Source organism: Setaria viridis, chromosome 4, assembly GCF_005286985.2.
Source record: "Setaria viridis chromosome 4, Setaria_viridis_v4.0, whole genome shotgun sequence".
Taxonomy (NCBI): Eukaryota; Viridiplantae; Streptophyta; class Magnoliopsida; order Poales; family Poaceae; genus Setaria; species Setaria viridis.
In genome coordinates this window covers 15,807,877-15,821,309 of record NC_048266.2, presented here as the reverse complement: position 1 = coordinate 15,821,309, position 13,433 = coordinate 15,807,877, and the positions used below count along the sequence as shown (strand labels likewise).

Here is a 13,433-nt window from a genome sequence, read left to right as displayed (position 1 = left end):
ACTAGGCCATCAAAAGCTCATACAAGGAACAAATACTCTTAACAAAAGATCATTGTGGACACCCACAACACATCACTTGTCATGTGAAGCTTGTTGAAACCAAGTGCCTACTTCCTTTGGTAGACATCTTGTAACAACTAAGCAAACCAGAATATGAACATGAAGCATGAATACTTGGTGAAATTTGTGAATTTATTATCTTTGTCTTTTTTCTTTTCATTATTCACACAAGATAAAGTACATGAAGTGCCTTTGCGGCACAAAGAAGTTATGCTTCCCCAAGGGGTGCATCATGGGCTAAACATCTGCAATGATACCTAGATCTTTGACGCGATTGAAAAGAACATGAATACCAACTATAAGCTAAAAATGGAACCAGCATTCAAACAAGGGCAAACCATAACTAAGCATCTACTCAAGGGTGATAAGCAAGTTCATAGAGTAGAATATTAGCATGGGATTTGAAAAAATAGTTATCTCAACAAGTGTACAATATCATCAAGAGCATAACTGCACATTGCATCAATCATAACCAACCAAGGCATTAGCTCACAAGCAGCATAAGATAGTATTCAGGGCATATAAGAGAAGCTCATCTAGTGCAATATGAGACAAAATGCATTATGATACAGATGCAATGTAATGCTAAAAGAGATGAGGCTCGGCTAAAAAACAAGAAAGCTCATGACAGTCAAACCAATATAGGAAAAACTCCATGGGAAAAGAAGAACCGCCAATGATCCCAATTTAGTACCATAGAGGGGATACCAATTGAAGAATCAAAAATTTTCATCACTTGATACCAATTGAAGAAGATGGAATCCAATTGAGAGATCAAATGTGATACCAATTAAAAGATCAAAAGAGGATATCCAAAACCAAAGTAAGTTTTGCTCCAAACTCCCCCTCGAATGAAGTCGAACTCCCCCTCAACCAAAGACACCTAGCAAACAAAAACTAGGAAAAGAAAGGGGCAAAAGAAAAGCTCTAATACCAATTAAAACTAAGAGAAAATTCAAAGATTGAACAAATGCAACCCAAAGACAAGGCAAGCCCAAAAATAAGATGGAGCTCAAATCATGTCACACAATGCAATGATGATATCAATTGTGAGGAATTAAAACATTGCAACATGATTCCATATTTATGAATAAAAGTTTGGGCAAAGCAAACATGTCAACAAGGTGCAAAGGATTATACAAAGACTCACTATACAAGTGTACAAAGGCCTCTTGAGGGCCATCCACACGGTGTGAAGAACCATCAAGTCTTGATCACCTCAAGCAAAAAGATCAAGTCACTTCGAGCTCATGTTCTCCACCCACATTCCCGTACCTACACATGAGGGGACAAAGAAGACCGAGTCTTGGATCCCAAAGGGTTAGCAAGCATATACTTGGGAATCCAAAACTGAGTCGCACGGGTAAAAGATGCACTCAACTTATCTTGTGGGTTAGCATGATGCAAATGCTGGTTCAAATGATAAGGTTTTGAAACACCCTTGGAAACATGCCTCAAAAGAGAAACTCAAGAAGAATAACGAGTGCTACCACTAGAAAAAAGGCAATGATCCCCCAAGGTCTTAAGAGAAGAACCAACACAAGCACCATAAGAACCATGTCGTGGACCAACATAGGAAGAACTAGAAGCATGTCCACGTGCATGAGCTAACTCACTAGAAAAGGAGTCATAAAACCCATCAATGAAATGTGGCTTCTTACTAGGTTCACAAGTGTTCAGCAAGTCTTACCCGACTAACCAATATAATAGTTTTCTGGGAATGTATATGATAGCTTTTTGGTGTACTTGGCTGATGCAACTTTTTGCTGAAAAGCTTACTACAAGTGATGCCTTAGATTTATCTTTTATTTGGGTTAAGTCATTACATAACCATTCTAAATGATGAGCAGAAAGTAAAAGCAATCATAGATATTAAGTCATACATCAAACATTATCAGAAGATATATATATTACATGAATTTAACTACGATGCTCAACAGTGATCAAGTGCATTCATAACCGAGAATTGCGGCGATCCGGACCCATTTACATCCTGCAGGAGAGTACCCTGATCACCAGCTTTATACGACTGTCCAGGTCGTACCTAACAACCTCTCGATTAGCAAAATCAATGATTAGGAATACGACTACCCGGACCCAGGGACGCACCCCCACATGGGACCCCACGTCTGGCCCGATCTCCATGTGAGTTTCAGGCTACGCCCCTGCCAATCTCCAGCACGTCAAGTGCGGGTACGAAGTATTCCCGATCATAGAGTTTACTAACCTACTGGGCTTTACTGGTCCCATACCCAGTAAGTGATCAGATGCTTATCACTTGATCAAAGGTTAAGACAACGAATCGGGCCTTAACCAAATTAATCTAGCAGACAGAACTACATCTCTAGCTTCTGTCCGCTTTCAACTTTCCAAGTTATTTCCATAAGCAATATGTATGACTCAAAAGTTTTTCTTAAGGTTGGTAAACCAAGTATGTAAGCAAGTAAGCAATTCTAGACTTGGGTATCTTCTAAGGTTTGAACAAGTGGCAAAGATGTCCTTAAAACAAGGCATGATCATACACAAGAATAGGTTTCAAGCAACTCCTAGACTTAGTGCATCCATAAAGCAAATAACCGATAATTGGACACATGAAATAACGACTCCAAAATAGATAGGTATAAATGCACCGGGGCTTGCCTTGTTCGCTCAAAAAGTTAGTATTCTCTGATGGGTTGGCTTCACAGGGGACTAATTCAAAAACTTCTTCGAACTCCGAAGGTCCTTCTGAAAATTCCAAATATTCTCCTTCTGGTGCTTCGGGATCTATAGCACAATATATGCAGGGGTTAGGAATGCAAAATTTTGAATAAAAGACTATACAACTTTTCTTCATGATAAAGTTGCAAGCCAACAAGGACTATACAATCTATCATGATAAAGTTGCAAGCCAACACACATAAACCCAAAAAGATTAACCCACAATTTTATTTTTCTTACTTAACCCTCCTTAAGGCTTTTTCTTTTATCTTTAGAAAAAGTTATAATTATTTTCTAACTTGAAAACCTAATTTCCTATGATTTAAGAATAATTTGTGATTAAGAAAATGTTATTTCATATTTTATACATTTTATAAATATTAAGTATTTATTTAATTACCTTAAAAGGAAGGTATTAAATAAATACTCAGATTTTTATTATTTTTCTAGGGTGTAAAAATTTTTATGCATAAAGGAAAATAAAACAAGCCTAACAAAATTGGTTTCACTAATTTTGGACACTCCTAGAAATTTCTGTGATTTAAATGGTGTAATTCGGATTTAAACTAATTACTTTCTTAAAGGAAATCTAATTTTCCCGAAAAACACCCGGAAAAACTTTTCTCACTCAGCTCGACGCTACCCTCTCTCACGCGCATTGGGCCCCACGGCGCGGACCCACCTCTTCCTATTCCTTTCTACCCGCCGGCCTTATTCTCCCTCTGACGGGCCCTGTGTGATGAGGACATCACCTCTCCGGATGCACATGATACTCCGCTGGACATTCAAGGTCCAATCACTAGAGCTCGCGCACGACAATTGCATTTAGAGGTGAGATCGTTCCTAACCAATTCGTTTTATGATTTTAAGAATAGATTGCTATTCAATGATTATATTTTGATTAGGAACAAAGGAGAGGACCAGGAGATGCATGGAGAGAGGCTTGCAGGCGTGGAGGACCAGCAAGGACATACAACTCGAGTTGGAGGCCCAAGCCAAGTCGACTTCGAGTCCACCTCGGTGTCCAGGAGCAGCCCACAGTGATTTGGATGCCCAGACCGCATACGGACTCCGTTTTGGACGTTCTATATATGGTTGGAAAGTTTAGAAGATCTATTTTCCAATGGCACTGGTTCCATGCCTAAATTCATCCTGAGTCAACGGGAATCGTCGAAACAAGATGGCGTTCAGAATCTGTCCTGGCGCTGCGTCGCCTTATTTTGGCCTTTGGGCCGTGTATCGACATTGGGCCCATTAGGGGCGTGTCCAGGGGGTCGACCACGACCCTAACCTCTATATAACAGTAGCCGTCACCTTTGTTAGGTTTTGGGTTTTGCTTAGATTAATCTGTCAAGAACAGTTTCGCCGTCATCGGTTTGTAAAACCCCAACTCGTGAGCTTAATCATTCATCCGCAAATTTGGTTTGCATTCTTCCTTGTTCTTGCTTGTGTTCTTCGATTCGCAGGCAAGGATTAGCCTTCTTGGCAAGGTCGACCGTGCATCGCCGGTCGATAACCTGAGGAGACGTTGTGCTGCGATTGCGGGGTTCGGAACGTGTTGTTCGGAAGCCGGATCGATTTGCGTAGCGACTCCGCCCAAATCGTCGATTAACTGAACCTTTCGGAAGATCGGGACCCTAGTCCACATCAAGTGGTAATCAGAGCTTCAGGTATACCGTCAGGTTCACCCTTACCCTAGTTAGATTTATTTTCGCATTCATCCTAGAGTCCACAGAAAAGCCAAAAAAAATTTCCCATCCAAGACCGTGTCTAGCCTTTTGCATATTTCCCTTTCAGAGTCCGTAGTGTTGAGTTTGTGTCCTAGTTCGTGTCATTGTTGCTGGTTTAGATCGTGTTTTAGTTCGGTTGTGTGATCCATACTCCGCTGCCATCATCCCATCTTTTTCTCCCCACCCGATTCCATCTCGACCTCCACAAAACCCTACATCGGAGGGTCCTCCTTAAAACGGGCATAACTTTTCGCTCGGAACTCCGATTGAGGCGTTCTTTTTTTTCCCGGAAAGCTATCGAATTTTTGCACATAGGATTCACTGGCTTTGCCAGTCAAACCGAAATTAAAAAAGTCAAAAAAAATTCAGAAGGGGATCGATTCGAGTTCCCAAGTTCCAGTATCGGTTTTGTGAAATGCTCGTGATTTTCTACCGATCACACCTTACATCGGATTGAGCTGATACTTTGTGGTGTTCCTATTTTTGTGCTCCTGGCTGAGAAAAAAAATATCAAAAAAATAAAAGAAAAAAGAAAAACAATTTGATTTCTACTAGTGCTAAAAGACGAAACAGCAGGAGGCACGTGGAGAGGAACCACTTGTTTGCTGATATTGTGCGGGATACTTGCTGATCTTGTATCATTGTTGTTCTTCATATCCATCCTTGTTCCTTATTTGTTGACACTACTGTTCTAAGGACACGGGTAGGCCAGCAACTAGGGACAAGTAGCTTTGGACATTTATTCAGCATTGCTATCTGCTAGTGAATTGTGTTCCACTCACATATCTTTGGCCTTCCTATAGCTCCACATATTACTTCTGCACAGCACAGGTTCTTGAGCCTTGCAATCGCGGTCTACGCCTTCCAGGTATCCTTTGCCTTGCTGGTAAGAACCTTGTAAGAGCTTGGTAAGGTGTTTCCTTTTGCTGTGTTGTTTGATTTGAGAGACACCACCACACCTGCGTAGGAGATTATTAGGGTTAACCTTCACCGTTTGTTCCTGTTTTCTATCTCCAATGGCTGCAGATAACGATGGAGGCACTCCCAAGGACTTCAACGAGTGTGTCAGCCAAGGACAGTTGCAAGCTTTTATGGATGCCACACAGACCAGGATAACAGAGGTGGTCGCCAAGGCCGTCACCGACTCCATCAATGGACTCAGGCTTGCTGACATTTTTGGGGAGGTGAATGGACGGATAACCACAATAGCTGACAGGGTTGCTGCGTTGGAAGCCCGTCCACCACCACCACCACCACCACCAGCCGATGAAGATGTGGTGTATGATGGCCATGGTAACATAGACCAAGTAGCTACACGAGAGGTACGTATACGACGACGTGTTCGCGTGAACGCAGGTGCTAATCGTGCTCCCGATGACCCTTATGCTAAGATTAAATTTACTATACCTTCATTCTCTGGACATTATGATGCTGAGGGATATCTTGATTGGGAGATGACGGTTGAACAAAAATTTAGTGCCCACCTTGTGCCTGAGCAACATAGAGTTCGACAAGCCACTAGTGAGTTTAAAGATTTTGCTATCATTTGGTGGACTGGATTAGTTGCTGCGGGTGTTGCACCTACTACTTGGGAACAACTTAAGGTTGCTATGCGTGATAGATTTGTTCCACCTTCTTACCATAGAGAACTGCGTAAGAATTTGATGCGCTTAGATCAGGGAGATAAATCTGTGCAGGAATATTTTGGTGAGCTTCAGAAGGGTTTGATGCGTTGTGGCATAGTTGAGGACAATGAGGATGCTATTTGCCGTTTTTATTCCGGTTTGCGGCGCGAAATTCAGGACATAGTTGATTATAAGGATTTTAACTCTGTCAACCAGTTGTTTCAGTTGGCTATGTTTGCAGAAAAGGAATTGCAGGGGCGTGAGTTGCAGGGCAAGAGCAAGGTTGGTAACTCATACCAGCGTACAACACCATCTTTGGGGCTGACCAAGTCCTCCTCTTTTCGCGCATCCCCACCAGCGAGCACACGACCAGCAGACTCTGGAGTTTCTACAACGCCAAAACCAACGCCTGTACGACCTTCGGGTTCAGGTAAAAATTCTTTGCGGGTTCCTGCACAAAGTGCATCCTCCGTTGCTTCGACGGGACGCCCGACTGCCCTTCAGTGTCACCGCTGCAAGGGATTTGGCCACGTGCAGAAGGAATGCCCAAGTCAGCGGGCATACATTGCTACAGAAGATGGAGGTTACATCAGCACCTCTGACATTGAAGATGATGTTGATGAAGAGATCGCTGCCGAGGACACCGAGGGACATGTCCTTCGTGGTGCGGATACTTCAGCCTACATGAACATTATTGTTCAGCGTGTGCTCAGCACGCAAATTCAGTAGCCGGAGAGTCTACAGCGCCACAACTTGTTCCAGACTTTCTTTGTCATCAATAACCGTCGTGCACGTGTGATTATTGATGGAGGGAGCTGCAACAACTTGGTGAGTTCAGATTTGGTCAAGAAGCTTGGCTTGTCCACACGACCGCATCCACATCCATACCATATTCAGTGGTTAAATGACTCTGGCAAAGCTAAGGTAACACAAACTTGCAGAGTTTCTTTTTCCATTGGTGCTTATGCTGATTTTGTTGATTGTGATGTGGTACCTATGCAAGCTTGTTCACTTCTGTTGGGTCGTCCTTGGGAACATGATAATGATGCTACACACCATGGTAGAAGTAATAAATACACCTTAATGTATAAAGGACAAAAAATTACTTTGGTACCTTTGACCCCTGTTGAAATTGTGCAAGCTGATAAGGAACGTGCTGCTACTTTGAACACTGATAATTCTAAACATCAGCAAGTTGCTAGTTCTGTTTCTCCACCTAAAAAGGGGATTAAATTAAAGGGGGGAGTTATGCTTGCAAAAAAATGTGATCTTGCTGAAATTTCTGATGATGATGTTTACTATGCGTTGATATGCAAACGAGTTTTGTTCTCTCTTGATGATATTGCTAGCTCTTTGCCTCCTGCTATCACTAACATTTTGCAGGAGTATGAGGACATTTTTCCAGCTGAGATACCCCCGGGGCTGCCACCTTTGAGAGGAATAGAGCATCAAATCGATTTGATCCCGGGAGCCACTTTGCCAAACCGTGCTGCTTACAGAACCAATCCCGAGGAGACTAAGGAAATACAGCGACAAGTCCAAGACCTTTTGGACCGCGGGTATGTACGTGAAAGCCTTAATCCTTGTGCTGTTCCTGTGCTTTTGGTTCCAAAGAAAAACGGTACTTGGCGTATGTGTGTTGATTGTAGAGCCATCAATAATATTACAATTCGATATCGACATCCTATTCCTAGGTTAGACGACATGCTTGATGAGTTGTGTGGTTCTATAATTTTCACAAAGATTGACTTGCGTAGTGGTTACCACCAAATAAGAATGAAACTTGGAGATGAATGGAAAACAGCTTTTAAGACCAAATTCGGGTTGTATGAGTGGTTAGTCATGCCTTTTGGTTTAACTAATGCACCGAGTACTTTCATGCGTTTGATGAATGAGGTTTTGAGGGCTTTTATTGGTCGATTTGTGGTGGTTTACTTTGATGATATATTAATTTACAGCAAGTCTTTGGATGAACATAGGGAGCATTTGCGTGCTGTTTTTGAGGCTTTGAGAGATGCACGTTTGTTTGCTAACCTTGAGAAGTGCATCTTTTGCACCGATAGAGTTTCGTTCCTTGGATATGTTGTTACTCCACAGGGAATTGAGGTGGATGGAACGAAAATTGAAGTCATTGAGAGCTGGCCGCTGCCTCAAAGCATCACACAGGTGAGGAGTTTTCTTGGTCTTGCAGGTTTCTATCGCCGCTTCGTCAAAGATTTCAGCACCATTGCTGCGCCATTACATGAGTTGACGAAGAAAGGTGTGGTGTTTCGTTGGGGAAAAGCACAGGACGAGTCCTTTGCCACTTTGAAGGCCAAGCTTACGCGTGCGCCATTGCTGCAACTTCCAAACTTTGGTAAGACCTTTGAGCTTGAATGTGATGCTAGTGGAGTTGGCATTGGTGGTGTTTTGATGCAAGATGGTAAACCTGTTGCATACTTTAGCGAGAAATTGCATGGTCCTGTTCTGAATTACTCTACGTATGATAAGGAATTGTATGCTCTTGTACGTTCCTTACAAACGTGGCGTCATTATTTGTGGCCTAAGGAATTTGTTATTCATTCTGATCATGAATCGCTTAAGTATCTTCGTTCTCAAAACAATCTGAACCGTAGACATGCTAAATGGGTTGAATTTATTGAATCTTTTCCTTATATCATCAAACATAAGAAAGGGAAGGACAATGTGATTGCCGATGCTTTATCTAGAAGATATACTTTGCTGTCCCAACTTGATTGTCGTCTTTTTGGACTTGAATCCATTAAGGAACAATATGCGCTTGACCCTGACTTTAAGGATGTGTTGCTCAATTGTAAAGAGGGACGTACATGGAATAAGTTTGTGATCAATGATGGCTTTGTGTTTAGAGCTAACCGCCTATGCATTCCAGTTGGTTCCGTTCGTCTTTTGTTGATGCAGGAAGCGCATGGAGGAGGATTGATGGGGCATTTTGGTGCCAAGAAGACGGTGGACGCTTTGGCCTCACATTTCTTTTGGCCACAAATGAGGAGAGACGTTGAGAGGTTCGTTGCTCGCTGCACAACATGTCAAAAAGCTAAGTCTCGTTTGAATCCACATGGTTTATACATGCCACTACCTGTTCCTTCTATTCCTTGGGCGGATATTTCTATGGACTTTGTGTTGGGATTGCCTAGGACTAAGAGCGGGAGGGATAGCATTTTTGTTGTTGTGGATCGTTTTTCAAAGATGGCACATTTTATACCATGTCATAAAAGTGATGATGCTGTTCATATTGCTGACCTCTTTTTCAAAGAGATTGTACGTTTGCATGGTATGCCTTCTACTATTGTTTCAGATCGTGATGCAAAATTTTTGAGTCACTTTTGGCGTACTTTGTGGAACAAGTTGGGTACTAAATTATTATTTTCTACCACTTGTCATCCACAAACTGATGGGCAAACAGAGGTGGTGAACCGCACTTTAGGCACCATGTTGAGGGCTGTTTTGAAGAAAAATTTGAAGATGTGGGAAGAATGTTTACCTCATGTGGAGTTTGCATACAATTGGGCAACACATTCCACCACAAAAGTAAGTCCTTTTCAGGTAGTGTATGGATTCAACCCCCGTGCTCCTATTGATATTTTGCCTTTGCCTACTAGTGAGAGGATTCATACGGATGCCAACGAACGCACTGATTTTATTTTGCAAATGCATGAAACAACTAAGCACAACATTGAAAAAATGAACGAAAAGTATCGAATTGCTGGTAGTAAAGGTAGAAAGGAAGTTAAACTTGAACCGGGTGATCTAGTTTGGTTGCACCTACGAAAGGATAGATTTCCAGATTTGAGAAAGTCTAAGTTGATGCCTAGAGCTGATGGTCCTTTCAAGATAATTGAGAAGATTAATGATAATGCATACAAACTTGAGTTGCCTCCCGAGTTCGGGGTTAGTCCTACCTTTAACATTACAGATTTGAAGCCTTACTTGGGAGCACACGATGAGCTTGAGTCGAGGACGACTCCATTTCAAGCAGGGGAGGATGATGAGGACATCACCTCTCCGGATGCACATGATACTCCGCTGGACATTCAAGGTCCAATCACTAGAGCTCGCGCACGACAATTGCATTTAGAGGTGAGATCGTTCCTAACCAATTCGTTTTATGATTTTAAGAATAGATTGCTATTCAATGATTATATTTTGATTAGGAACAAAGGAGAGGACCAGGAGATGCATGGAGAGAGGCTTGCAGGCGTGGAGGACCAGCAAGGACATACAACTCGAGTTGGAGGCCCAAGCCAAGTCGACTTCGAGTCCACCTCGGTGTCCAGGAGCAGCCCACAGTGATTTGGATGCCCAGACCGCATACGGACTCCGTTTTGGACGTTCTATATATGGTTGGAAAGTTTAGAAGATCTATTTTCCAATGGCACTGGTTCCATGCCTAAATTCATCCTGAGTCAACGGGAATCGTCGAAACAAGATGGCGTTCAGAATCTGTCCTGGCGCTGCGTCGCCTTATTTTGGCCTTTGGGCCGTGTATCGACATTGGGCCCATTAGGGGCGTGTCCAGGGGGTCGACCACGACCCTAACCTCTATATAACAGTAGCCGTCACCTTTGTTAGGTTTTGGGTTTTGCTTAGATTAATCTGTCAAGAACAGTTTCGCCGTCATTGGTTTGTAAAACCCCAACTCGTGAGCTTAATCATTCATCCGCAAATTTGGTTTGCATTCTTCCTTGTTCTTGCTTGTGTTCTTCGATTCGCAGGCAAGGATTAGCCTTCTTGGCAAGGTCGACCGTGCATCGCCGGTCGATAACCTGAGGAGACGTTGTGCTGCGATTGCGGGGTTCGGAACGTGTTGTTCGGAAGCCGGATCGATTTGCGTAGCGACTCCGCCCAAATCGTCGATTAACTGAACCTTTCGGAAGATCGGGACCCTAGTCCACATCACTGTGGGCCGCTTTCTTTTTCTTTTTCTTTTCTCCGGTCCGATACCGGCCCACGGCCCTCTTCTTTTTTTTTCTTTTCCTTCGCGGCGCGGACTGCCCTCCTTTTCTGGGCCTCCGGCCCTTTTTCCTTTCCAGTCGACCGCGTCGGCTCCGTGGGCCTCCAACATGCCGGCCCATAGACGCCCGCGCCCCGGCCTCTTTCTCCCCTTCCCCTCCTTTCTCTCTTTTGCCGCGCGGGCCTGAGCATCCAGGTGCTTCTTCCTCCTCCCGCCAAAACGCGCGCGCGACAGGGGGCGGCGCGACTCGCCGGCCGGTGCCCCACCGGCGGCGAAGCTAGGTCAGGACAGCATCCCTATGCCTTCACGCACCCGCGCGCGGCAACAGCTCCTCGGGAGATGGCCGGAGCCATTTCCTCCACGGCAGCGGGCGGCGACACCTTCGGCCGGTCGCGACTATTCACGACGACGGCACAAACTACTCGAACAACTACTCTTACACCATCCTAGTACCCTAAGGACTTGCCTCCGACTACTTAAGAAGGAAGAGAACCGGCGCAAGGTAGTGCTCACCGTGAGCGGGAGGCGCGGCGACGGCGGACAGAAGCGGCGGCGGTTCAAGGCGTGACGGCGAAGAAGCTGGGCAACAAGTTGCTAGGGTTGCTGGTGGGGTGTAGGCGGAGGTGTGGACGGAAGGAATCGACGGGAGGTGCGGTGTGGCGGTGGAATTTTTGCTCGGCGGCGGCGACTGGGCACAAGGAGCGGCGATGGTAAAAAGAGCGGCGGTGAAACGGCGGCGCGGGAGCGGTAATTATACGAACGGTTTACCGCGCGCATGGGCGACACCGTGGCCTACTCATAGGCTTGCGTGGTGAGGAGGTGGCCTAGCTGGTTGCGCTGGCGAGCGACCGACGACGGCGGCGGCGACACGTCCTGCCTGCTCTGTCATCGTTCCCCTTTCTTTCTTCTGATGCCCGAAATCTTCAGAGCTTTCCCACGGTAGATTTCCAATCCGACGGTGCACATGGGTCTTAACCAAAGTTGTAGATAATCTCAAGCTTTCCAATTCATCTATAAACCTTTGCTCGAGATAAACATCAAAAAGTCTTCAAATTTAGATTTTTTTCCTCGGGCAATGTGTGAATCCCGTTTACCCTTCCATTCAGTTTTGTCAGTTAATCAAGGTGCTCATTTGCCTGACTTAGTGATCCATTTCGGTGGTCCAAATCCCCTTTCTGTAGTCCAACTTCTTCCCAATTATGTTCTACAACATCCAAAGTTTCCATTTTGCCCAAGAACACCTACTCCTTTTGATCTCCATCTCTCTGAAATTAAATCCAAAGTTGATCAGATGCTGCAGTTTTCAGACTTAGGCATTTTCAGTGACAGTCAACTGTGACAATGTGCTGACTTTGAGCTAAATTTCGAAATTGTTCCCTTCCATGTTCCTGGCCAACAACACCCAATTCTAAGAGTCCAAAGTACATACTTCAACATGGTCTAGTTGTCCTGATCCACTTACTTGAAAAATTCATCAGAATTAAATTTCCAAAGTGGACTCTGAGGCTGTTTTTCTGAATTTCTGTTTTCAGACGAGGAACAGTAACTCAGTTTTCTATTTCTTTTCTCTGATTCTTTTGAGCATTCAGGATCAAATCTTGTTCCCAATTTTTGATCCTTAAGTTCCAGTCACTCTTACACTTCTATTTGATATTTTTGCCAAATTTTTCTGAATTTCAAATTCAAAATTCAAATTTCGGCCAAATTTGACCCGAATTTGATTTTTGGCCAATTTCTTATTCTTTTCTTCTTGAATTGCTTCCAATTTATCAAAGTCACTTTAATGACTCAAATGGCAGCTGTTACAAGAAGTCCCTTAGGACTTAGAGCAAAAAGCATCAACATCCACCTTGGTGCCCAATTTAGGATCACACGTGCCATGGGAAAGGCTACGTGGCTTCCTAAAAGCTTTGGCACGCACACGTCGCTCATGCTTGACACGGCGAAAGCAAAACTCAACGGTATGCCCATCTTTCTTGCAAAACATGCAATGAAACTTCAGTTTGGAAATATGAGTTCCAAAAATGCGAGAAGCACCCTGCAACTTGAATTGTCTTGGGCAATACCGGAAGAAGCAACAAGCTTAGGAGTAGCTATAGAAGAGATATCCAAAGCACTAGCACAAGTGCTATCATCCAAAGACCCACACTCAACAGAAGAAGCAAACTCCGGTTGAGAAGAAGCAATTTTGGAAACACCAACATTGGAGTGACAAGAATTGCGAGAATCAAAAGACTTAGCACTAAGACTCTTGTATCTTGTGGCCAAAACCTCATTTTCAAATTTGAGGCGATCACAAGTACCACATGGAGCATTTCTCAAATTATCCATCTCCTTTTCAATACA

General features: G+C 43.8%; 1 protein-coding gene across 1 annotated transcript; it reads left to right on the top strand.

Moving 5' to 3' along the window:
• The first annotated feature begins 5,158 nt into the window (after positions 1–5,158).
• LOC140222486 (uncharacterized) lies at positions 5,159–10,811 on the top strand. The gene has a single exon (XM_072293144.1). The coding sequence runs from the start codon at positions 5,507–5,509 to the stop codon at positions 6,842–6,844; it is 1,338 nt and encodes a 445-aa protein (XP_072149245.1). The 5' UTR covers positions 5,159–5,506; the 3' UTR covers positions 6,845–10,811.
• The last annotated feature ends 2,622 nt before the right edge of the window (positions 10,812–13,433 follow it).

Bases quoted from the DNA above. Each gene is read 5' to 3' on its own strand.
- LOC140222486 (XM_072293144.1), top strand. From the start codon at position 5,507: ATGGCTGCAGATAACGATGGAGGCACTCCCAAGGACTTCAACGAGTGT.